This window comes from Stenella coeruleoalba (assembly GCF_951394435.1).
Source record: "Stenella coeruleoalba genome assembly, chromosome: 12".
Classification (NCBI taxonomy): Eukaryota; Metazoa; Chordata; class Mammalia; order Artiodactyla; family Delphinidae; genus Stenella; species Stenella coeruleoalba.
In genome coordinates, this window is record NC_137158.1 from 77,870,511 (window position 1) to 77,897,634 (window position 27,124).

General features: G+C 40.3%; 2 protein-coding genes across 5 annotated transcripts in view; one reads left to right on the top strand and one right to left on the bottom strand.

The window, feature by feature from the left end:
* Positions 1-12,101, top strand: part of OPRM1 (opioid receptor mu 1) — a gene marked incomplete at its 3' end in the record, with an annotated part of 159,030 nt that extends 146,929 nt beyond the window's left edge. Inside the window, exon 4 of the mRNA XM_079939065.1 lies at positions 12,063-12,101. Coding sequence (XP_079795191.1) covers positions 12,063-12,101 — 39 coding nt within the window. The remainder of the gene's footprint in view (positions 1-12,062) is intronic.
* The window catches only part of IPCEF1 (interaction protein for cytohesin exchange factors 1), a 124,622-nt gene that overhangs the window by 65,073 nt on the left and 32,425 nt on the right, over positions 1-27,124 (bottom strand). For 3 of the 4 annotated variants that reach the window (XM_079939054.1, XM_079939053.1, XM_079939052.1), the window contains exons 2-3: positions 26,539-26,696; positions 25,526-25,578 (exon numbers count right to left, since the gene is read on the bottom strand). In XM_079939054.1, the coding sequence (XP_079795180.1) occupies positions 25,526-25,578; positions 26,539-26,686 (201 nt within the window). In that variant the 5' untranslated portion in view covers positions 26,687-26,696. Of the gene's footprint in view, positions 1-11,960; positions 12,131-12,732; positions 12,773-25,525; positions 25,579-26,538; positions 26,697-27,124 lie in introns of all 4 variants that reach the window. The other variant, XM_079939055.1, reaches the window with a different exon arrangement.

Sequence of the window (27,124 nt, forward strand, 5' to 3'; positions counted from 1 at the left end):
GATCATGTCACTTACATAGGTCTTTTCCTCTCCACCAGTCTTATAAGTTCTTAAGAGAGAATTGTAGTCTCTCATTTATTTTTAATTCTACGTTTACAACAGTTAGCCCAAATTATTTTTAAGTCCTCGATAAATACTGGTGGAAGGATATGTACGTAGGTGGGTGGGTAGGTGGATGAACGGATGGATGGATGATAAACTTTTCATGTTGGGCTCACTTAAGAAGAGACTTTTAATATCTGTTATCTGTAACTAATATTAAACTGTGCTTTGTAATTAAAGCCTAAATTGTTCAGGCAATGCCTCCAAGTTTATACCAGCATAATGCATTTGTTCCCTTGATGTATTTTGATTGCTCACATGTGCTCTTGGATAAAGTAAGAAAACACACCTCTAAGATGAGTAAATGCTCCTTGAGTAGAAATATTTAAGAACCTCACTGATTTTAAGTGGGTTGTATAACATAATAATATATATGATATTTACTATATGATTGGTCTTGGGTATAAATAAAATCCACAATATATTTCCCAAGGAACTACGCTAAATTTTAATTAAGAATTCTTAGAAAAGAAAAATAAGAAGTTATAGCAAAAGAGGGAAATCTAAAAACTGAAAGATATAAGATAGTTTTAACAAATAAGTAATCACATCTTAAGGACCTATACTGTCACTATTTCGTAGCAACATGCCTGAAGGAAAACAATAATTCAGAACTTTGCTTCTCCTTCTCCAGAGAGAAGATATTGATCCCAAACATCAGTCTCCAGCTGTGCCTGAAATCCAGGTGAAATGCTAGAGTGGAGGGAATTCCCTGGGAAACCTTTCTCTCTTTCAACGTTTCTGCCCCCAGCCTGGTGATCTGGATGAATGAACCCTTGTCTTCAGCCAGAGGCCATGGCTAGAAAGAATCTAATAAAATAAACTCTGATAAGATGTTAGCAAAATGGGAACTGCTGTGTGGGACCTATTTGGGACCGTGGAGCCCTTCTAGCAAATCTCAAATTGGACCTTTTCCTGTATTTTTAAGAATAGACGTGACTATACGTGACTATTGTTAAAAGAGACATAAGTTTTGCTGGAAAATTATTTTCCAGCAAAAGCAGTCCTGGGGCATTCTCTGGCACTGAGACAAAGCGGCTATCTGCAATCCAAGAAGAGAGCCCTCACCAGGAATCAACCATGCTGGCACCCTAACCTTGGGACTTCCAAGCCTTCAGAACTGTGAGGGGAAAAAAAACTGTTATTTAATCCACCCAGTTTACGGTAGATTCTTCTGGCATTCAGATCTTAAAAGGGAGAAGGGGGCTTCCCTGGTGGCGCAGTGGTTGGGAGTCCGCCTGCCAATGCAGGGGGCGCGGGTTCGTGCCCCGGTCCGGGAGGATCCCACGTGCCACAGAGCGGCTGGGCCCGTGAGCCATGGCCGCTGGGCCTGCGCGTCCGGAGCCTGTGCTCCGCGGCGGGAGGGGCCACAACAGTGAGAGGCCCGCGTACCGCCAAAAAAAAAAAAAAAAGGGAGAAGGTCTTGAGCTTCTGTAAGACTCACTGGTTATAACTGTCTCTTGCTGAAAAAGATGATCTTTCACTAGAGAACTGGAAGTATCATCTTCACCTGCTTAATGGGAACAATCCCCAACCCATTTGTTGCCTGAATGTAAAAAACAACAACAAAATAAGATACCTTCCCTCTAACAAGAATTTAGCAAATCATACCAAGGATTGTGCTGTGTGATACGAGGGATCGAAGAAGGAAGACAGTAAGTAGTCCACATAATTTTAAAACAGATTTTTTTCCCCCTCCATATAATTTGAAAGCTCCTTCATTCGACTCTGAGAAAGACAGGGGAGATTGGTTCAAGATGGTGGAGTAGAAGGACGTGCTCTCACTCCCTTTGCAGGAACACGAGAATCAAAACTAACTGCTGAACAATCATCGACGGGAAGACACTGGAACTCACCAAAAAGATACTCACATCCAAAGACAAAGGAGGAGCCACAATGAGACGGTAGGAGGGGCACAATCACAATGAAGTCAAGTCCCATAACTGCTGGGTGGGTGACTCACAAACTGGAGAACACTTATACCACAGAGGTCCACCCACTGGGGTGAAGGTTCTGAGCCCCACGTCAGGCTTTCCAATCTGGGGGTCCGGGAACGGGAGGAGGAATTCCTAGAGAATCAGACTTTGAAGGCTAGCGGGATTTGATTGCAGGACTTCGACAGGACTGCAGGAAGCAGAGACTCCATTCTTGGAGGGCACACACAAAGTAGTGTGCTCATCAGGACCCAGGGGAAGGAGCAGTGACCCCAAGGGAGACTGAACCAGACCTGCCTGCTAGTGTTGGAGGGTCTCCTGCAGAGGCAGAGGGTGGATGTGTGTTACTGTGAGGACAAGGACACTGGCAGCAGAAGTTCCAGGAAGTACTCCATGGCATGACCCCTCCCAGACTCTGCCATTAGCCCCACCAAAGAGCCCGGGTAGGCTCCAGTGTTGCGTCGCCTCAGGCCAAACAACCAACAGGGAGGGAACCCAGCCCCACCCATCAGCAAACAAGTGGATTAAAGTTTTACTGAGCTCTGCCCACCAAAGCAACAGCCAGCTCTACCCACCACCAGTCCCTCCCATCAGGAAGCTTGCACAAGCCTCTTAGATAGCCTCATCCACCAGAGGGCAGACAGCAGAAGCAAGAAGAACTACAATCCTGCAGCCTGTGGAAAAAAAACCACATTCACAGAAAGATAGACAAGATGAAAAGGCAGAGGGCTATGTACCAGATGAAGGAATAAGATAAAACCACAGAAAAACAACTAAATGAAGTGGAGATAGGCAACCTTCCAGAAAAATAATTCAGAATAATGATAGTGAAGATGATCCAGGACCTCAGAAAAAGAATGGAGGCAAAGATTGAGAAGTTGCAAGAAATGTTTAACAAAGATCTAGAAGAATTAAAGAACAAACAAACAGAGATGAACAACACAATAACTGAAATGAAAAATACACTAGAAGGAATCAATAGCAGAATAACTGAGGGAGAAGAATGGATACGTGACCTGGAAGACAGAATGGTGGAATTCACTGCTGCGGAACAGAATAAAGAAAAACGAATGAAAGGAAATGAAGACAGCCTAAGAGACCTCTGGGACAACATTAAACGCAACAACATTCACATTCCAGGGGTCCCAGAAGGAGAAGAGAAAAAGAAAGGGTCTGAGAAAAAATTTGAAGAGATTATAGTTGAAAACTTCTCTAACATTGTAAAGAAAACAGCCATCCAAGTCCAGGAAGCACAGAGAGTGCCATACAGGAAAAACCCAAGGAGAAACACGCCGAGACACATAGTAATCAAATTAGCAAAAATTAAAGAAAAAGAAAAATTATTGAAAGCAGGAAGGGAAAAACGACAAAAAACATACAAGGGAACTCCCATAAAAGCTGATTTCTCAGCAGAAACTCTACAAGCCAGAAGGGAGTGGCACGATATACTTAAAGTGATGAAAGGGAAGAACCTACAACCAAGATTACTCTACTTGCAAGGATCTCATTCAGATTCGATGGAGAAATCAAAAGCTTTACAGACAAGCGAAGCTAAGAGAATTCAGCACCACCAAACCAGTTCTACAACAAATGCTAAAGGAACTTCTCTAAGTGGGAAACACAAGAGGAGACAAGGACCTACAAAAACAAACCCAAAACAGTTAAGAAAATGGTCATAGGAACATACGTATCGATAATTACCTTAAATGTGAATGTATTAAATGCTCCAACCAAAAGACACAGGCTCACTGAATGGATACAAAAACAAGATCCATATATACGCTATTTAAAAGACACCCACTTCAGACCTAGGGACACATTCAGACTGAAAGTGAGGGGATGGAAAAAGATATTCCATGCAAATGGAAATCAAAAGTAAGCTGCAGTAGCAATACTCGTATCAGATAAAATAGATTTTAAAATAAAGAATGTTACAAGAGACAAGGAAGGACATTACATAATGATCAAGGGATCAATCCAAGAAGAAGATATAACAATTATAAATACTATATGCACCCAACATAGGAGCACCTCAATACATAAGGCAACTGCTAACAGCTATAAAAGAGGAAATGGACAGTAACACAATAATAGTGGGGGATCTTAACACCTCACTTACACCAATGGACAGATCATCCAAACAGAAAATTAACGCGGAAAACCAAGCTTTAAATGACACAATAGACCAGATACATTTAATTGATACTTACAGGACATTCCATCCAAAAACACCAGATTACACTTTTTTCTCAAATGCACACAGAACATTCTCCAGGATAGATCACAAATCTTGATCACAAGATTGTGATCTATCTTGGGTCACAAATCAAGCCTCAGTAAATTTAAGAAAATAGAAATCATATCAAGCATCTTTTCTGACCACAATGCTGTGAGATTAGAAATCAATTACAGGGAAAAAAAAGTACAAAACACATGGAGGCTAAACAATACGTTACTAAATAACCAAGAGATCACTGAAGAAATCAAAGAGGAAATAAAAAAATACCTGGAGACAAATGACAATGAAAACATGACAATCCAAAACCTAAGGGATGCAGCGAAAGCAGTACTAAGAGGGAAGTTTATAGCTATACAAGCCTACCTCAAGAAACAAGAAAAATCTCAAATAAACAATCTAACCTTACACCAGAAGGAACTAGAGAAAGAAGAACAAACAAAACCCAAAGTTAGCAGAAGGAAAGAAATCATAAAGATCACAGCAGAAATAAATGAAACAGAAACAAAGAAAACAATAGCAAAGATAAAAGTAAAAGCTGGTTCTTTGAGAAGATAAACAAAATTGATAAACCATTAGTCAGACTCATCAAGAAAAAGAGGGAGAGGACTCAAATCAATAAAATTAGAAATGAAAAAGAAGTTACAACAGACACTGCAGAAATACAAAGCATCCTAAGAGACTACTACAAGCAACTCTATGCCAATAAAATGGACAACCTGGAAGAAATGGACAAATTCTTTTTTTTTTGGGGGGTGGGGTATGTGGGCCTCTCGCTGTTGTGGCATCTCCCATTGCAGAGCACAGGCTCCGGATGCGCAGGCTCGGCAGCCATGGCTCACGGGCCCAGCAGCTCCGCGGCGTGTGGGATCTTCCCAGACCGGGGCACGAACCCATGTCCCCTGCATCGGCAGACAGACTCTCAACCACTGCGCCACCAGGGAAGCCCAGAAATGGACAAATTCTTAGAAAGGTATAACCTTCCAAGACTGAACCAGGAAGAAACAGAAAATACGAACAGATCAATCACAAGTAACGAAATTGAAACTGTGATTAAAAATCTTCCAACAAACAAAAGTCCAGGACCAGATGGCTTCACAGGTGAATTCAATCAAACATTTAGAGAAGAGCTAACACCCATCCTTCTCAAACGCTTCCAAAAACTTGCAGAGGAAGGAATACTCCCAAACTCATTCTATGAGGCCACCATCACCCTGACACCAAGACCAGACAAGGATACTACAAAAAAAGACCCAATATCACTGATGAATATAGATGCAAAAATCCTCAACAAAACGCTAGCAAACAGAATCCAACAACACATTAAAAGGATCATACACCATGACCAAGTGGGATTTATCCCAGGAATGCAAGGATTCTTCAATATATGCAAATCAATCAATGTGATAAATCATATTAACAAACTGAAGGAGAAAAACCATATGATCATCTCAATAGATGCAGAAAAAGCTTTTGAGAAAATTCAACACCCATTTATGATCAAACTCTCCAGAAAGTGGGCATAGAGGGAACCTACCTCAACATAATAAAGGCCATATACAACAAATCCACAGCAAACATCGTTCTCAATGGTGAAAAACTGAAAGCATTTCCTCTAAGATCAGTAACAAGGCAAGGATGTCCACTCTCACCACTCTAATTCAACATAGTTTGGGAAGTCCTAGCCACAGCAATCAGAGAAGAAAAAGAAATAAAAGGAATGCAAATTGGAAAAGAAGTAGTAAAACTGTCACTGTTTGCAGATGACATGATACTATACATACAGAATCCTAAACATGCGACCAGAAAACTACTAGAGCTAATCAATGAATTTGGTAAAGTAGCAGGATACAAAATTAATGCACAGAAATCTCTTGCATTCCTATATACTGATGATGAAAAATCTGAAAGAGAAATTAAGGAAACACTCCCATTTACCATTGCAACAAAAAGAATAAAATACCTAGGAATAAACCTACTTAGGGAGCCATAGACCTGTATGCAGAAAACTATAAGATACTGTTGAAAGAAATTAAAAATGATACCAACAGCTGGAGAGATATATCATGTTCTTGGATTAGAAGAATCAATATTGTGAAAATGACTATACTACCCAAAGCAATTTACAGATTCAATGTAATCTCTATCAAATTACCAATGGAATTTTTTACAGAACTAGAACAAAAAAATCTTAAAATTTGTATGGAGACACAAAAGACCCTGAATAGCCAAAGCAGTCTTGAGGGAAAGAAACAGAGCCGGAGGAATCAGACTCCCTGACTTCAGACTATACTACAAAGCTACAGTAATCAAGATGATATCGTACTGGCACAAAAACAGAAATGTAGATCAATGGAACAGGATAGAAAGCCCAGAGATAAACCCATGCACCTATGGTCAACTAATCTATGACAAAGTAGGCAATGATATGCAACGGAGAAAAGACAGTCTGTTCAATAAGTGGTGCTGGGGAAACTGGACAGCTACATGTAAAAGAATGAAATTAGAACACTCCTTAACACCATATATAAAAATAAACTCAAAATATTTAGAGGGGCTTCCCTGGTGGCGCAGTGGTTGGGAGTCCGCCTGTCAATGCAGGGGACGTGGGTTCGTGCCCCAGTCCGGGAGGATTCCACATGCGGTGGAGCGGCTGGGCCCGTGAGTCATGGCCGCTGAGCCTGCGCGTCCGGAGCCTGTGCTCCGCAAAGGGAGAGGCCACAACAGTGAGAGGCCCACGTACCGCAAAGAAAAAAAAAAATGGATTAGAGGACTAAGTGTAAGACTGGACACTATAAAACTCTTAGAGGAAAACATAGGAAGAACACTCTGACATAAATCACAGCAAGATCTTTTTTGATCCACCTCCTAGAGTAATGGAAATAAAAACAAAAATAAACAAATGGGACCTAATGAAACTTCAAAGCTTTTGCAAAGCAAAGGAAACTACAAACAAGACGAAAAGACAACCTCAGAATGGGAAAAAAATATTTGCAAATGAATCAATGGATAAAGGATTAATCTCCAAAATATATAAACAGCTCATGCAGCTCAATATTAAAAAAACAAACAATCCAGTCCAAAAATGGGCAGACGACCTAAAGAGACATTTCTGCAAAGAAGACATACAGATGGCCAAGAAGCACATGAAAATCTGCTCAACACCACTAATTATCAGAGAAGTGCAAATCAAAACTACAATGAGGTGTCACCTCACACCAGTTAGAATGGGCATCATCAGAAAATCTACAAACAACAAATGCTGGAGAAGGTGTGGAGAAAACGGAACCCTCTTGCACTGTTTTTGGGAATGTAAATTGATACAGCCACTATCAACAGTAGGGAGGTTCCTCAAAAAACTAAAAATAGAACTACCATATGACCCAGCAATCCCACTACTGGGCACATACCCTGAGAAAACCATAATTCAAAAAGACACATGCACCCCAATGTTCACTGCTGTGCTATTTACAATAGCCAGGTCATGGAAGCAACCTAAATGCCCATCGACAGACGAATGGGTAAAGAAGATGTGGTATATATATACAATGGAATATTACTCAGCCAAAAAAAGGAACGAAATTGGGTCATTTGTAGAGACGTGGATGAATCTAGAGACTGTCATACAGAGTGAAATAAGTCAGAAAGAGAAAAACAAATATCGTATATTAACACGTATATGTGGAACCTAGAAAAATGGTACAGATGAACCGGTTTGCAGGGCAGAAATAGAGACACAGATGGGGAGAACAAACGTATGGACACCAAGGGGGGAAAGTGGAGGGGTGGGGGTGGTAGTGTGATGAACTGGGAGATTGGGATTGACATGTATACACTGATGTGTATAAAATGGATGACTAATAAGAACCTGCTGTATAAAAATAAAGAAAATAAATTTTTTTTAAAAAAGCAGTCCTTATTCACCATCCCATTTCTCAAAATTCCCATGGGTAAGGTAAATGCTGATGATTCCTAAATCTGATTTATTTATGAAATCAACAAATATTACTTGAGTACCTAGGAAGTATCAGACACTACCTAAGGCGCTAAAGATATACTACGGTCTTTCTCTACAGAGATTATTATCAATTATGGAAAACAGCAAGTCTAACAACATGTACGAAAGAGGAAGGTAAGTGTAATAAGTATAGGTTGCTATGGGAGAAGAAGAGGCAGCCTAATTTGGGTCAGAGGAAAGGTAAGAACACCTCGAGGATGCGCTATTTAAACTAAAATTTGACTTATGAGGAGGAATAAGCTTGATGGAATTGGGTGGGAGAAAGACTGTACAGCATGAAGGCAAAGAGTTTGCTGAGCTGAAAAACAGCATATGCAAAGGCTTAAAGAGACAGCCAGCATATAGGACATTAATAAGGAATTAAAAGCAGTTGTGTAGTTGAAGCTTGGGTGGAGGCGGGGAAGCTGGGGAAGTAAGACAGGTACAGGTCAGGAGACGCCCAGGAGCCAGGAAATGAATTGTTACTTTATCTAGAGGCAAAGGAAAACAATTGTGTGGATTTCAATCCAGGATTTTAAACAGCCTGGATTTTTAAGGCTGTTCAACTTGAATACGGTTTTGTAAGACATGGCATAAATTCTTGTGTGCTGCATCACATTCTATGCACATAATATGGGGTGTGAAAAATGGTAGATGAGTGTCTGAACTTGACCTTTCTCAAGGAAATCTGCGTAGTACTTTTTAAAGCAGCAAAGAGTGATGGAAGAAGGCAGTACACCATGCGTCAGTTACTAGGTAACAACAATGACAAAACGCTGAGAGAGGTGAGGGTGATGTCTCCTCGGGTTGTGTCAGGGAACAAGAGAGACAAGCAAAGGGATCCCGTGAGCTCACTTGTACTTGCACATAAGAACGGCCCCACGTTTCACTTCTAGAGTTGTTCTCTCCAAACCCCATTGAACGCAGACAATAGGGGAGTTGAACCACATCATTTATCCTGGTCCCCGCATGGGGTCAGGTTGGCATATGACAACAACCGGGGGCTGAAGAGTCAAAGGGGCTAAAGAGGATCTATTGTACCCCCTCCCCTTAGGACTTGGGTCACTTGAAGAATGTACACAAGTTCTATGAGTCTCAGCCTTCCCAACTTTCTAAACGTGTTGACAATTGCTACCTTGGAGGGTATTTTGGAGAAGTTAAAAAGAGTGTGTATGAAAGGTACCTCGACTCTCCCTTGACATATGGTAGGCATTCGATAAGAGGTGGCTCTGGCTGTGATGCTATCAGCTCCATTACCATATGAGAAAGCACAGGCAACAGGGAAGGTAGAAGAAACAGAAGTTTGTTCATAAGACGTTGGTGCCTTGGGAGCTACTCCATTGAATCTGAATTCCTTGAGTGGCAGAAAGTAAATAAATATTCTCAGCCTGAGGGTATGTGTTCGGCAATTATTTCACAGTTGATATTCACACAGATAGCAGGACTATGACGGTTAATTAAGTATTCACTGAGTAGCCTTTTTTCCCCAAAACAAACACATAATTAAGATGTCAGGGTGTGTGCGCGCGTGTGTGTGTGTGTGTGTGTGTGTGTGTGTGTGTGGAGAGATTATTCCTCTGTAACACAGAGTCATAGAATTAGGAAGTTGAAAGGGTCCTTCTGTTATATACCACAAGTTTAATAGAGTCATTCTGTGGCCAAATGACAGTCAATTTATTCTCCATTCAATGTTGCTAATCTAATTCTATTCGAGTACGTGAGATTCCTAATGCCTAAAATAGGTAATTCATTGCTCTTCTAAGAGAAACTTAAGCCAAATGAACTTATGAAGCCAAATAAGCCAAATCTGTAAGTGTGTGTGGTTCCGAGGGGGCTCGATCCTATGAAGACAGGAGCGGTACCAGAACATACGTGCAGAATAATGTGACTGAATGAGAAAATTAATGCCATGCTTATATCTGAGTTTTGTTACTTCCCACAGATGTGTCATGCTCCATCAGCACCCAATCCTTCCAACAGCCTCGGAAAATTCCTAGAGAGCTATTAAAAGGTAAATCGGTAAGCCCTCTCATTTCATAGAAGATGCAAACTATCACTTGCACAACTAACCAAAAGCAAGAGCCTAAAATATTATAAACGAGAGGGAGAAAGTTATATTAACCATAATTAATTAACCTTCATTAAGAAGGAAGCTGTATTTGTTCAGGAAAAATCCCTTAGGATAGAAGGTGAGACCCCAGCTCCAGTTTGCCTTAATTTGGGTAAAATTATCCCATGCTAGACAAGATGGTAAACGTATCCAGGAGGGGAGAAGAAAAGAGAGAAAAAGAAGATAGTGGAAGACTGCATACTCTGCAAGGTGCTTCTTTCTTGTGAAGCTCCCAAATATTTGATAAAATTGTTAAAATTCGCCAAAAGCTCAAAAATATATATTTTTATAAAACTCAGTAAAGAATTTTGTACCATGTTTTAGGTGAAACCAAATCTGTAAGCTTGGGAACAGGGGACAGGGGAGGGGGAGTACAGAGAAAAGCACAGGGGAGGATGCTTATTCCAGGGCACTGGAATTGGATTTGGGTCCAGTTTAATCAAATCCTTACAGGACAGGTGCCTTGGGTTATGTGGGTACACAACTTTTTGATTAGTGGCCAGTGAATGTCAATTTATCGACTAAAAATTTCACCCACAAACTACACGGGGCACTTATTTTACATTTATAAAGTTATTTGCCCTAAAGCTCTGTTGCTTGAGAGATGGGCATACACAAGTCATTTTAAAATAATGGTATCACGTAAAAAGAATTTTTCTGGCTTGTGGTCAATTTTTAAATGATTTTCCCTTAATGGATTAAAGGACATCCATTGCTGACCTTCACTCTACCACAAAGGGAAACTCAGGCTCTCCTGAGATCAAATGGCTACTCGGTGTTCATGGAGAGAGTTCCTTTGTGAAAGGTCTCTACTCAGTATTCGACAAATATCGTTGTTTTCAGAATGTTTCAAGCCAGGAAAGATCAGTACACATTTTAACAGAAACTTTATTTGCAGCCCTTTCCAACAGAAAACTCGCCTGCAAAGCAGACCACAAAAGTGAAGTGCCTATTACAGGATAAATGAGGCAGGTTTCTTATCAACTGCTGTCCAAGCATCATTAGTTTAATGCCTTCACTGTACATGCCAAAGAACGACAGATGACAGTCACCGACACAATGCCGGCACACAGGTTAGCGATTCCAAAACCAACCCACCTAATAGAGAAGGTCAGAGGAAAAAAAGATAATAAAGGAGGAGAAAAGAAAATAGCTTCCTGTGCACTGAATCAATTTACACCCCAATAGGTCTTAAAGTTGAGTCCCTTTTTTTTAGTAGAGATCTTAACAATGTCAAGTTCCCATATCAAGTGCTGTCCAAGGAAATCCTGAAATGATTAGCATCGACCATGGAAGAGTAACATTAATAGGCCCTGAAATCCTCCTTCAATAAGGATATATATTTGGATGCCCCTCTTCAACCAAAGATTAGTCAAGCAGGATGGTTTTCTCCTCCATCAAGTATAATAGAATAACCTACATACCTACAGAAACAGTTTCTAGAACTTATTTGTTTCTTTGCCCTGTTCCAAGTCCCAGAAATAAAAACGATCTTTCCCATGGGGTTCACCTGCTCCACAATGATCTTTGACCCACCCTTTGTTAAAGGGTCCTGGGACAGGAGGAAGACAGTGGACTCACCATTTGATTGCTGTACCAGTACAGTGATGATCCCTTCAGGACCACCCAGAACTTTTTCCATTTGTTGCCTAGGAAAGTTCCTTTTTCCTTTTTCTTACATAGCCACCCTTGGCAGTCAGCGTGCCCCAGGTCTTTACATGATATCCTCCTCCGACTCATGGTGAAAAAACCTGCAACAATTATGTGAAAAGGTAGGTAACATCGTACCCTGATGTATGTGTTCGCTGTTTACCTCCAGGAAGTTGGATTTTTGTACCAAGATTTACGCAAAGCAAATGCAAAAAGAAAGTAATTTATCGATTTTCTTTTTAACCATTCATTTGGTGCTTAGAAGGTACAAGATATGATCAAGGAAACGGTGAGACTCACATGCAAGTGTTAGTCTAAGAATATTCTTCAATGGAATAAGCTGAAAACATGAAAATCATGAGTCTGGCAGGCACATCACTGCACTAACACAGCTCGTTTCAACAATAATAGCAGTAGTTATGCAAGAGATGCTAAAGGGTTAATGCCCACCTAGAAACACGGCCACTTCCCCGACTCAGTGCCAGTCTTTCTAAGCTCTATTGACATACCACGGGGATTAACCCAAACGAACAGCATGCCGTCATTTCTTAAAATCGATCCAGAAGAACCCCAAATTAATCTGCCATCCACCTTCTGATACTAGCATTAAGACAGACAAAAATCAGATCCTAAAGAAGGCATCCAGGAGAAAAGGACTCTCACACACACACAAACGGGATAAAGAAACAAAAGATCTAATTACCTTTAGTTTTCCTTCTCTGCTTCTGACGCAAGGGAACCTGCTGGAAATGCAGGAAGGAAAGAAAAGAGGAAATTTCTGATTGTGTTGTAACATTTGTAACGAGAGAAAGAGGGAGGAGGTGGCAGTATGTACGAGCAGGATGGAAGCTAAAAAAAAAAACTCTCCAAGCAGAGCTAAAGGGGAGCTACTAGCTGAGGCACAAAATGTGCTAATTAGAATCAACAGACACGGAGCTGCACCTGAAAAACATACGTAACAGCATTTATCACTAATGTTTCCTGTTTGCACCCACAGGCATCTTTCCCACTACCGCTTTAGTTATGACAGGACACCGTTCACTCAGTATCTTAAAAATAATAAAAATATTTCCCTTTTTATTTTTTGTGAGAGAAGACAAAATTACGTTGTGCTTCTTTTTGTGCCATTTCTAAATAACAGCAATTATTTAAATAAACCTGCAAGATAACCATCGCAATGTCACAATACTACAGGTTCACATCAGATTGTTAAATTCATGGTCCTGCTAATACCATGGGGTTGCGTCTAAGCCACAGGAAGTAAACATCCCAGAAAAAAGAAGTTCCACAACCTCTTTTGGTGAGATCTAAGTACCCATCAACCCTCCTTATCAGGAAATTCTTATTTACATCTAGATTTAAATTGCATATTGCCTTAAGTATCTCTGAATGTTTCTCGTATGTTTTATGGAAGATAAATTAATTGCCAATTTCTATTTGATACTAGCTCTTCAAATATTCAAATCAGACAAAAGACAATCTGAAATACATGTTTTTCACAATACATTTTAAACAATTCATGTAAAATCATCAGACTATCAGCAAAAATAGAAAACAAAAAAAAATGCTTTCAACGGCTGTGTGTGTGTGCAGAGAGAGAAACATTTTAGATTAAAGAAGTTTCATTTTTTCCTCCACAATATCTAAACCGAATTTAGTCAAGTTTAATTGACTTAATCTTTTCTGGTAACAAGTGGAGAATTTGAAAAACATTCTACATAATTGAAAAGCAGTTCTAAAAATTGGTATGCAATCTTATTACAAGATTTTATAATGTTATTTTCGATGTACCTGGCTAGTATTCTCCATATCTAACTATTGATCTAATAGCTACAATGGTTCTACGATATGTTTGAAGAGGGAATATGACAGAGCGGAAATAAAATGGGATTTTAAAATCCAGAGGCCTGAAATCAACTCACGGTTGTCATACGTAGCAGCTGTGTTACTCGGGGAAAAATCCGTTTATTACTCGAAACCAACTTCCTCATTCGTAAAATCAAGATATTTATAATAATTCCAATCCTGTAGGTCTCAAAAATATTTAACAAGATTGTACCTGAAAATGCACTAAAAACTAAAAATACTTTATGTGACTATGTACTATAATACACGATTATAGATATAAACAAGTACTTCCTATCTAATAAACAAAAATTTCCTAGTTTTCAAGATAGGTAGGATTTGTATTTCCTTCAGCAACAATGATGAAGTTAAAGTGCTTAAATTGTATTTCCTGGGAAATCCCATACCGACTTTTTATTCTACAAATGTTAGAAGAAAATTTTATTCCTGAAGAAATTAATCATCCTTGTGAAAAAAGGACATGACAAAGGCAATAATTGCTCTAAATTTTAGTCAAGAGTAGACATACTAGAGTCATGACACACAACTAAAATTTAGGCATTTTTGACCAAGTTCTAGTCTCAGCTTCATAAGATATCTCCCACACTGACCTGCATCTTGGTCTAAAATTCCCACCATTCCCTCAAATGGTCTCCTGAAGTCTTTTCTATAGGCAATTATCTGAGGTCAGCAAAACCTATTAACAAAATATATTAGCCCAAATATCTTATTTGCATAATGTATACCACTTGGATAGCTAGAACTTAGTTGAGAGCCAGGACGAAAGGTGAAGAAGAGAGTAAGTCAATTTAGATAGTGGGAACACTTTAGAAAATCTGGGCTGCAGGAGACCCCAGGAGGCACTCAAGACAAACTAAGAACCAGGGAAATAGGGAGAAAAGGGAGTTGTAGACAGAGGTATTCCTAGAACGTCTGGCCCCATATGAACAAGGTAAATCACATTAGCTCATACAAAAAAAGCAGCTCTGATAAGAAGAGAGAGAGGAAGTAGGCGAGGACAGCTGTAGGATCTGTAAAGGGAAGCATCACCCACTCCAAGCCTCCTGACTGGGAGCCAGTGAATCTCCTCCATCCATCGCTTATGGGCTCCCAGTGCAGCAAGGGCTCTCCAGCTCTACCACCCAACCTTACGGCTGGTTCTAGAGAAAGCCCCCTATCAAACTGCAGGCTCGGTCTCAACCTTGCCCCACGCCAGGCCTCCGTCTACGCTAGATTCTTGCACCTGGGCTGGATGAGAAGTGGGGCTCTAAGCAGGACAATACCTCAAGCAATGTGAGCACCCAACACCGAGAGGACTTTATTCAGACTTTTTTAAAGGGGGGCAGGGAGTTTAGTCATTGAGTCAGCCCTCCTCAGACAGTACTTCTCCTAAGGCAAATGACCGTAAAATCTATATAACTGTTCAAACTGTTTCCCCCAACCAGAAGCAGAACTGCATATTATAGAAATGATAAATTAGAGAGGATTTCAGTTTCACTTGAAATATATGAATTTGAAACCTAAACTGGTTTACATGAAAGAATGAAAACAATCTTGAGAACTTCGGTGAGTTTGAGATACATCTAACCCCTCACAACAGGAAATGGAACCCACAAACTAGTCAGTTTCATAAAGGTCTTACATGTGGTTTATTTCACTGGTGAGTGACAAAAAGCCGAGCAAGCAGTGTGTATTTTATGAGACAGTTTTTCCATAGGGAATTATAACAATCATAACAAATACCCCAAGCCTAATAAGATAGTTTCTCACACAATTTTCTTCCCATTGGCATGTTGTAGGTAAAACTGAAGAATTACTCTAAATTCTGAATTTGCCCTAACTTGGTTCTAAAACTTGAGAAAATTTTCTCTTTTAAATAAATATTTCCTTTTTATTGAAAAAGACTATTTTTCTTTTACTTTTTAAGGTGGTTAAAAAAATTCATTTGGTCATTAATCACTCAAAATCACATGTTGTATAAACTTAAAAAGGAACCAGTGTAAAAGATACAAATGGACCTCCTCTGATATTGAATGATGGTGCTCACACCCAAGATCAGGGTAATTATTATATTGACTTCTAATATATATAGTAACTATTAACTCTTACAGGTACAATTTACCCCCCATCATATATTAAAATTCACCATAAAGTGGTTTGTCATTACATCAAACTTCACAAGGGTCCTGGTATTAAGCAAAATTATATAGTGTTATGCTAGTCTTGATTTGTGGCATTTATCCAAGTTCCATGGTGTAAAACTTCACGATTGCCAATTTTAGTGCTACTTTAACGAAGCCACAACAATTCCTAAATATTTTAGATCCAAGCCAGCTCCAGCTGATAAAGCTATTAGGCATGTTTCTCCACAAACACCTTTGCTCCACAAACATCTTTCCTCCTTCCTGGCAAATTAAACTCAACTTTGTAAAGAGAATTTTAAAGCTTTTACATATTAAAATTTTACCTGTAAAAATACATGAAAAACTTGCTTAGTTTTTTTCAGAAGACTAACCACTTTAATATTACTTAATAAGTGAATATGAAAAGAAAATCTCTAATAGTGAAAAATGAAGACAGATAAGAGACTTTATAATAACAATAGACAGTAATTGAAAACAATGATAGCTAAGAAATATATATAAAGCTTATACTCATATAATGTTTGCCATAGGCCAGTCACTGCTCTGAGTCTTTTCATAAATACCTGGATTGAATTCTCACAACATTTACGGCTTAGGTGCTATTATAATGCACATTTTACAGATGAGGAAATTGAAGCAAACGGAGGTTCAGTATTGTGCCCAAAGTCACAGGAGTAAATGGTAAAATGCAAATATTTGTTTCAAGAGTAAAATTCACAAAGTAGTAGCCTTTAAGGAATTTGCTTTGGTTGTTGATGTTGTATAACGGAGGAGGACAGAGAAGCAAGGACTAGAGTCTGAGGGGAAGCTGGAAGCAATGGCACTTTCTACACAGAAGAGAAATTCGAGAAATATTATAAAAGACGGACTAGGGGGCTTCCCTGGTGGCACAGTGGTTGAGAGTCCGCCTGCCGATGCAGGGGACACGGGTTCGTGCCCCGGTCCGGGAAGATCCCACATGCCGCGGAGCGGCTGGGCCCGTGAGCCATGGCCGCTGAGCCTGCGCGTCCGGAGCCTGTGCTCCGCAACGGGAGAGGCCACGGCAGTGAGAGGCCCACGTACCGCAAAAAACAAAACAAAACAAAAAAAGAAAGACTAGGGCAAAGGGGAAGAAGAAAGAGAGAGGAGAAAAGGAAGGACGGACAGGGAGCTGAGGGGGAAGAGGAGGAGGATTTTAGAACATGGAAAGTGAGGGAGAGCAATGTGCCAGGGAAAGAGTTTCTAGCTTAAGCAATGGGATAAATGACATCAATATAGAGGACACGGTCATATATACTGAATTACAATATATTCAGTAATAAACATATTGAGTTTGATGTACATAAGAGGCATCTGATGGAAATAGTATACATAGTACTTCAGGGTTTAAGGATTTGGAGGAAATCTGGAATAAAGACATAAAATTAGGAATCATCAGTGTACAGAGAGTGGACGTCTTGAGTTTGGATAAGATAACCCAGATGTGTAGAATGTCAAAGGGTTGAAGTCAGAATCCGAAGGAAGACCAATATGTTTACACGGAAGCAGCAGGAAAGGTCTAGGAGACTGAGCAGAACAGCACAGGACAAAAGGAAACCAGAAGAGGAGCTGCCATGGAAGTGAGGGAGAGATTGAAGGGAAAGATGAGTCCAAACCATTAAATACTACCAGTGTCAAAGAGAAAGAAAAAGTTACTGGAGACCTTGGCAAAACAGTTTCATTGTCGTGTTGGCTGGAAAACAAATTCCAGTAGCTTGGGGAGGAATGGGAATTAAAGAAGTCAACACGGCACTGAAGATTAGTCTCACCAGAACCTTGATTGAAAAGAGGAGACATGATAGTAACAGGAGGGCCTAGGGCCAAAAGAGAGATCGTCACGTGTTTTTTCAAAACCACACTCCTGTGCTTATAATCTCTCCTGCAGTAAATTCCAGATACACACTTACTCACTGATAGTGGGGAGTGGAAATTGAAAAGCAATTTAACAACATGGTATCAACAGTCTCAACTCTATCATATTCTAACTCACTGAGCACACAGCTCTTTCTTCCTTCTTTTCTTTCTTACTCTTTGATTTTACTTTTAAGGTAATGAAATCTAAATACACTCATGTCTCCCTATGTACAACTTCCCTCTCATTCACCCCAGGTTACACTAAGCTGAATGTGATTTTTATCATTCCCATGCGATTTTAGTATTTATAAGCAACACTCACAATACTATAAATAATAGCATTAATGGAAATACTTAATTTTTAGTATTGTGTTTTTGAGATTTTTTTCCATGTTGAGACAAGTAGCTCTAATTCTAATATAGCACTGTAGTGAATGAAAATGACACAATTTATTTATCCATTCACTTAATGACCCACATTTAGTTTACTATCACAACACTGTTGCAATTAACAACTTTGTATAACTGCACTGTGCCCCTGGACACGTGTTCCTCTGGGCTAGAGTATTTATCTGAGAGTGGACTTCATGGTCATAGGACACGTGCATCTTTAATATTGCAGGTATCCCCAAATTGCTTTCCAAGTGTCCTACTTATAATCCCTCCTGCAATATATAAAACTTTTAGTTCTCTACAACCTGGAATATATTTTGGTCTTTTCTTTCAAAATTTCAGCAATCTTTCTACCTGTTTCTTTTTTTTTTTTTAACTATTCCATTATTTTCTGCTCTTAATTTTCTGTCTTAATTTTTAATCTGTTTATCTCCCTGTGCCATACATGTCCTGCATAAATTTGTCAATTTACTAACACTCTTTTAGAAAGTATCCAACGTGGAATGTATGCCATTTACTGAGCTTTCTATTTCAAACATTATGGTTTCTTTTCCAATACCTCAGTTTTTTCAAAGCCCACTTGCATTTTATACTTTTTCATTTGTGCCTGCTTTTCTTTCAAAATTGTGCAAAAGATTCTTTAAGCTTCATACTTAAAATTTTTTGTCATGCTTTAAAATTTTGTTTTTATGTAAAATAAAGCTATACTTGAATTTTGTATTTGAGAGTCTATCTTTCTTAGCATTTCTCAAATCTGTTTTGGACTTTTAAGTTTGCAGAATTGTGAGTGGAAGGGCCTTATGTTCTCTCCCCCTCCCTCTCTCTCTCAGTCTCTCCCTCCCTCTCTGCTCCCCTTTCCCCCATTACGGCCGCACCTCCCTCCTTATCCGTTTGGACGTTGCCTCCACCTGATGTGGAATCGGTCCTACAATCAGGTCCTGACGCCGTCATGGGAACTCCTGCCTATCCAGTTGCTGGTCTGGCTGGTGACTAGGTTTAGCTCCTGATTTTGATATGTGTCCCTATTCCTTCCTTCTTAGGCCCTCAGGTAGCTTGTGGAATTGTGTAACCCCAGGCAGTGCTTTTAACAACTGTTTTCTCTTTTCATCTTTAGCCCCTTTCACAAGTGGGAGAGCTGCCGTTTACCACTGTCATTGAGAAGTGAATGTAGGGGCTTCCCTGGTGGCACAGCAGTTAAGAATCCGCCTGCCAGTGCAGGGGACACAGGTTCCAGCCCTGGTCAGGGAAGATCCCACATGCCGCGGAGCAACTAAGCCCGTGCGCCGCAACTACTGAGCCTGCGCTCTAGAGCCTGCAAGCCACAACTACTGAAGCCTACAAGCCACAACTACTGAAGCCCGTGCTCCTAGAGCCCGTGCTCCACAACAAGAGAAGCCACCGCAATAAGAAGCCCGTGTACTGCAGGGAAGAGTAGCCCGTGCTCACCGCAACCAAAGGCCGTGGGCAGCAACCAAGACCCAACACAGCCAAAAATAAATAAAATTTAAAAAAAGAAGTGACCATAGTTCTCTCATATTTAGTGGAGCGTTTTCCCACCTCCCTAACCTGGACCAGGAGGCAAACTGCTTCCTGCCTCCAGATGAAGTAGGTGCCCAGCAGGCCGTAGCTTCAGTCATGTTGCCACTTTTTATTTCTGATCCATAGAGATGATTACTGTGTTTTTGAGCCTAACTGTGCTTTCCCTGTTTTCTATGTTTCTCTTTGTCTGTCATTGCTCTGTATTTACAGTAGAGTGGAGTGTCTTCGTGTGAACCTGCAGAACCATTATTGAATGGAAGCCAGTCATTTAATGTATGAGATTCCATCTTGAAATCACAGTTTAAGTGTCAAGCGAGTCCCTTCCCACAGTAGCTTCAATATCCCACCAAGACATCTGTCCAATTCCGTTCCTGGCACCTTAGACTTTTTTCTATCCTAGAGAAATGTCAGACACTTTAACAACTCCATACTTCTGAATGCTTTATTCTCTTCCCCCATTTTTCATCTGCTTAATGCTTACTCATCCTTTCAGATCGAGGTCAAATGCCACCTCCACCATAAAGCCCTTTCTGACTTTAGAAGGCATGAGCTCTTATAAAAATCTTACATTCACCCAGTGTTATTTATCTGTAGTCACTGTAACAATTGATTTATATTATTTCCCAAAGATCTTCATGATAGGTACTATTTTTACCTTCCTTTTCACGAAAGGAACTTCATCTCGGTGTGCTTAAGTAACTTCCCCTCAGATCACACATAGCTAGTAGCAGAGCCAAGACTAGGACCCAGGCCAGTCAGGCTCCTACGCCTATTGTTTAACTCAGTGTTACTACTTCTTCTGTCTTTTATATTCCACAATGCATTGCTGATGCCTCTTAAATGGATATTATAATCTATCTGTTTATATATCTGAGTGGTACATACATGGTAGTAACACAATCCATCAATGGTCCAACCCTCTATCCCGCACAGCTGCTCAATCACTTCCCCTGTTAATGTTGCTTTTTATCAAATCTCTTTTATCAGCTCTGTAGTTGAATGATGACTTTGCTTAGAGTCAATGATTGGCCAAGCATTCAAGATAGAATTGACATTCTTGAACACGTCATGACTTCAAAATCTAGCACCTAGAGGGATGCCTGGCACATAGGAAGCATTCAATAAATATTTACCAAAAGATTAACCGGGTCTTGTATTAAATTTTACTTCCTATAATGCCTTAATAATAGTGCCTGGTACAAGTGGAGATTTAACAAATATCTGGAAAGCCATCTCTACTGTTTGATTACTCAGAGCTGAAAAATACCTCTGCTAACATCAGCAGACAAAAGCAACATAAAAGTTGCTCCAACATCTTTCTTCCCCCAGAGAGGCACATACATAGAGAAAAGCCCCTGGGATCAGCGGACACTAAGTTTGAACCCACCCGGAGAGATGACCCTTGGTGTTTCCTTGAAGGTAAAATACTATTTCCTCAAAAAACACAGTAGCTCTCCAGCATCCTGTTTTAACCATATCCACCAAATACTAAGAATCAGGAACCCAAGAAGTAGGAAGGCGTGGGGTGGAGGAGAGGCGCTGGGAGGAGGGACGCAAGTTTTCCAGTGGTAGCTAACAAGCCCTCACCCAGGCATCCGTTCCCCAGATAGCTGTCATGCACTTCTCCACTCGAGTCCTACTTGGGACAGAAAATATGCAAAACAGTCTCCTGTGTCCAAGGCAGCATTGGCACAGCCAATTCAACATAGAGTTCTGTTGATGGAGCCTAAAAAACAAGGTGCCAACATTTCAGCTCTTTCTAGTTGATCAAAAAGGTGGAAAATAGATTCCTCACTTCATCCCTGAATATCACCACATCCCTGAGACACACACCATGAGCACAGGGATGGAGTGGGGGGCAGAGCAGGTTCCCATGGGGGCTGGAATCGTATCTGGGCTGCTCACAGCACACAGTACACATAAAGGCCAGGCAATACATGTTCTGTGAACAACGAATGGAGAGCTCTCTTGTGAAGAAACACATCGGGGCCCAGTCTGCTGTTAGATCACCACACAGATGACAGTCCACGCAACAGCAGATAACCCAGTGACCACAGGGCCAGAAGCAAATGTCCATTCACGTTCAGTGAGCTTGTCCTAATCAGCAGAAAACTGAGCAATGTAACCATGATTTATACGCAGAGACTTTCGTTTCAGGAAAAAGTTTTCACTTGACATTTTTTCCAGGCAATATTTACTGAAGTAAATTTATTTTAAACAATTTTCGAGAAAACACTGTCATAAAGTTTTGATCTAAGATGATTCTGACATTTCTTCCCCACTAGAGCAATTCCTGAAAGTAATCCCTGAAAGCTTTAGGTAAAAGAATTATGTACGATGGTAAAAGAGATGATGTGTACCTTCCCTCTGAGCCTTGTCATCATTAGATTAAGGCTGTTTTCCTTCTCTAGGTAGAATGTTGTTACTAAAATCTGAGACCAGAGAAGTTTCTTAACCAAGCCTTAAGATTCACATGCTGGTCGTTATTATTTATTTATCTATTTATTTTAATAAGAAACTAACCATAACCATATGACCCAGCAATCCCACTACTGGGCATATACCCTGAGAAAACCATAATTCAAAAAGAGTCATGTACCAAAATGTTCATTGCAGCTCTATTTACAATAGCCAGGACATGGAAGCAACCTAAGTGCCCATCATTGGATGAATGGATAAAGAAGACGTGGCACATATATACAATGGAATATTACTCAGCCATAAAAAGAAACAAAACTGAGCTATTTGTAAGGAGGTGGATGGACCTAGAGTCTGTCATACAGAGTGAAGTAAGTCAGAAAGAGAAAGACAAATACCGTATGCTAACACATATATATATGGAATTTAAGGGGGAAAAAATGTCATGAAGAACCTAGGGGTAAGACAGGAATAAAGACACAGACCTACTAGAGAATGGACTTGAGGATATGGGGGGGCACGAAGGGTGAGCTGTGACAAAGCGAGAGAGTGGCAGGGACATATATACACTACCAAACGTAAGGTAGATAGCTAGTGGGAAGCAGCCGCATAGCACAGGGAGATCAGCTCGGTGCTTTGTGACCACCTAGAGGGGTGGGATAGGGAGCGTGGGAGGGAGGGAGATGCAAGAGGGAGGGGATATATGTATATGTATAACTGATTCACTTTGTTATAAAGCAGAAACTAACACACCATTGTAAAGCAATTATACTCCAATAAAGATGTAAAAAAAAAAAAGAAACTAATCATAAAACTAAGCCATACGGATTTGGTGTGTAATGCTTAATCACCACAGTATAATGTCTGGAAAGCCTTATAAACATCAAGAATTACACAAATGGATGTTTAGCGATTGTACCAAATTTAATCGTTTATGTTAAAAATTTCCCAAAAAGCTACAGGTGACCCGGATCCTACAGGTGATTACCACCACTTACTGCACAACTACTAAGTGCCAAGGACCAGAGATTCAATGGCAAGCAAGTTCTAACACAGCTTCCAGTGAAACCCAGACGAAAGAGAGCTGAACAAGGATAATGAGGTCTGCACACCAGTACAGTGCTTACCTAGAACTGGGGAGTCAGGGCAGGCCCTCCAGATAAAGACCTGCGCCTAAGAGGATGTGATACAGAGATGCAGGTACAAGCCAGGAGGCATTGACCACCGAGTGCAGGTAGGTTTTGGACGTGGTCACCACATTCAGAGTGGCCAAGCCACGTCATGTAAGTTATGTTTGAAAGTATGAAGTTCATCTGAGAGCCAAGCGAAGCCACTGAACAGATAGAAGCAGGAGGGTGGCAAAATCACATCTGCAGTTAGGAAAATCCACCCTGGCTGTTGTGAGGCGGCGGAGAGTAGTCGGGGGTGGGGTAGTTGAGAGCAGGTGCAGAGAGAGGCAAAGAGCCCAGTGAACAGAAGGAAGGGCAAGCGTCTCATCTGCGAAGACGGAGAAATATTTAGGAGGGAAAACAGACAGAACTTGGTGAGTTAATACTTTTTGATTCTGTGTGAAGCTTTAGCTTTGAAAATTCTGCTCTTTCTCTTCAGAGGAGAGAAAACCGGAGGAAAGAAAAGAATACCAGCAGATAACAGCAACTCAGCTTAACAAAAAAAGAGCAATGCTTTTAACCATGCTATACTATAATATACTATAATGAGATTTCAGATGCTTAGAATCTACTTTCTTGAACAGTTTTATTAGCACCACTTCACCACATCACCCTGCCCCGACCAGGTGGTCAGCTTCTCCTCTTCGTACCCCAGCACCAAGCAGAGAGCTCAGCACATGTAGCTCAATACATGTTAGTTTAGTGGAAATGAGGTGTAATTCGGGATGCGATTAGGCCAAATGTGTCACGCCTACAGAAACTACCTAGCATAAAAATAGGTCTCCTGTGCTACATTTTATTTAGAGAACAAATGACAGCAGAAAATTGAACTAATTTTCTGAATGGAAAGATAAAGTAGGGTAACCACTGAAAAGCAGCTGGAAGAAATGCTTAAGAGAGACATTAAGCAGTACTGCCCAGATGCTGATGGCTGTGAGATAAAAATAACAGGTAAATAGACACACAAGGAGAGCTGAGCTGATTGCGTCTAGGAGTGGAGAATGGCTCATGAAATGAGAAAGACCCATAAAGAGCCAGAGTTCCCACCAAGAAGAACAGAATCCACTTGTGCCCAGGACCAAGGGGAAGCAGGTTACCTATTACAGCAGTAATAGCTATAGATTGGGGGCCACAGAACGATATGTTAGTCCTTTGGTAATCACATCTGCCATCTTTGTTCCAAAACCCAAGGCTATACTTTTTTTTATAAGATGTGGAGATTTTAACTTGTTTCAAGTCACAATTAAATCTCCAATTCCCACCTATTACAGTGGTTGACACTTGATAAACTCAGGAGAGGTAATCAGTGAGCATTAAATGAATGTCTCAATGAATGAATGAACGAACTTATTCATTTAACGTCCTTAGGTGGTCTCTTATTATTTAATTTCCATTCTCTTAAACATATAAGATAAACTCCTTCCAGCTGGAAGACTACATTTTTTCTTCAGAAAAAGCAAAGCAGTGTAATAATTAAACCCTCCATTACCTTTCTCAAGGATCCAACAGTCCTAATTCTTTCTTTTCATATCTTTGTTCCACATAACACATACACGACACATATGCTTATAATCCCATGCATTTTTTTCTTTTTAAAACTTCTCATAAACTTTGGCTTTTCTGAACCTGAGTCTCCCTGACTCTATCTTTACAGATCTGTGACATCCATTTGCTTTTGTCCTTGACCAAACCACAGTGAGGGCTTCCCTGGTGGCACAGTGGTTGGGAATCCGCCTGCCAATGCAGGGGACACGGGTTCGTGCCCCGGTATGGGAAGATCCCACGTGCCGCGGAGTAGCTGGGCCCATGAGCCATGGCCGCTGAGCCTGTGCGTACGAAGCCTGTGCTCCGCAATGGGAGAGGCCACAGCAGTGAGAGGCCCGCGTACCGCAAAAAAAAAAAAAAAAAAAAAGTAAATAGCTAGGAGTCTTAAACAAATGCTTGGTGATCATAAGAAACCCTCAGACTCTAACAAGAGGATCATTTAATTCCATTGTGACTAACCAAATGGAGGACAATAAATAGCTAGCCAAACTTAAAATCGACATAATTTTTTACTCATTCATCAAACTGACAATTAATATTTCAAGTCTGAAGTATTCCAAAGGGTACTTACAAGATCACTGCCATCAGTAGCCATGTATGATGTCAAATTGATAGAAACAAAAACTAGAAGAAAAGAAGGATTTTCAGTTAAATGTGGAATTAAATTGTTCATAAAAGCGTATATCTCTTTGATGGGAAGAAGGGCATTTCTATTTTGATTGATGAATTTCACAACAAAAGTGATTCATTACATGGCCTTTTAATCCAGAATAAGCCCACTGTTAAAAACTGAGTTCATAAAATAAGCCAGAATTTCATCTGCAAGTTTGTCAATATTTTTTTCAAGTCTACAGCCAAGATGTATCTATTTTTTATCTACTTAATATTGTATAATACATAAACGTATATCTTTGAAAAGTGAAAATATTTTCATCTTCATGATGAACAACATAATGTAAGATGCAGAAATATTTGATCCATTACTATTATTCTGATTGTGTTAATTTAACAATTTCAAAAATGTAACTAATCCCTCTGCCTCAGAAGTCCCAACTTTAATATAAAGATGAGCCCCTTTTGATGTATTGCACTTTGTAGTGGATTACCTGAAAAACAAGACACTCTGGTTTCAAGAAAAGGAGATGAAAACAAAAAGAAAAAAAAATCTCATATCTTCAGACTTTGACAAGCGAGAAACTTGGTAAACATCCACAAGCCACTGAAACTCTCCCCAAAGCAAAGAGCTTTTCAGTTCTTCCCAGTGACACCATAAATGCAGATCCAAACCCCATGTGACTTTATTTCTTATACCAATGGTTCCCAAGTTCTGAAAGATGTATACCGCTTTTATATGTCAAAAATGCCATATTTATATTACATAAATATGAATAAAACATTTATTTGTAAAATGCCAAAGAGAAAAACCACAATAAAAAGACCAACCAATTTAATTACTTAATTTTTAAATTACTTGTTTAAAAAATACACTAAAATATAAATAGAAAATCAAACCACAAGCTGATGAAAATATCTGCAATATACATTTAATACATGAGAATCATAACATAAAGAGTCCTTACTCACCAATAAGAAAATAATAAGCAGACTGGGAGATGAAGATGGTGAAATAGAAGGACGTGGAGCTCACCTCCTCCCACAGATACATCAAAACTTTATCACATGTGGAGCAGTTCTCACAGAACACCCACTGAGTGCTGGCTGAAGGTCTCATACAGCCACAGCTGCAAGAAAGACCACCACATGACTGGGTAGGATGAAAGGGGGAGAAAAGGAAGCAGGACGGGACCTGTACCCCTGGAGGGAGCTGTGAAAAGTTCCCTCACCCTGGGAACCGCCTTCACTGGCTGGGAGATCAGCAAGGACAGATAGGAAGCTTCAGGGGCTCAGAGGTGAGTGCAGCAGCCAGCTTGTAGAAGGCAGGACAAACAGAGACCTGCACAGAAGGTCCTGGCCACCTCACTGCATGCCCAGCCTGAAGCGCATACCTGCTGGAGTGCTCGCCGGTGGCAGCTGGGTTCTGATACTCGGGCTTCAGCAGACAAACCCAGGGAGAAGATTCAGTTAGGCCATGCAGAGACAGCCCCAAGGGCCTCAGGAGTGGTCCAGGTCACAGCTGGCGGTGTGTGAGGGCAAATAGGAGCCCTATTGT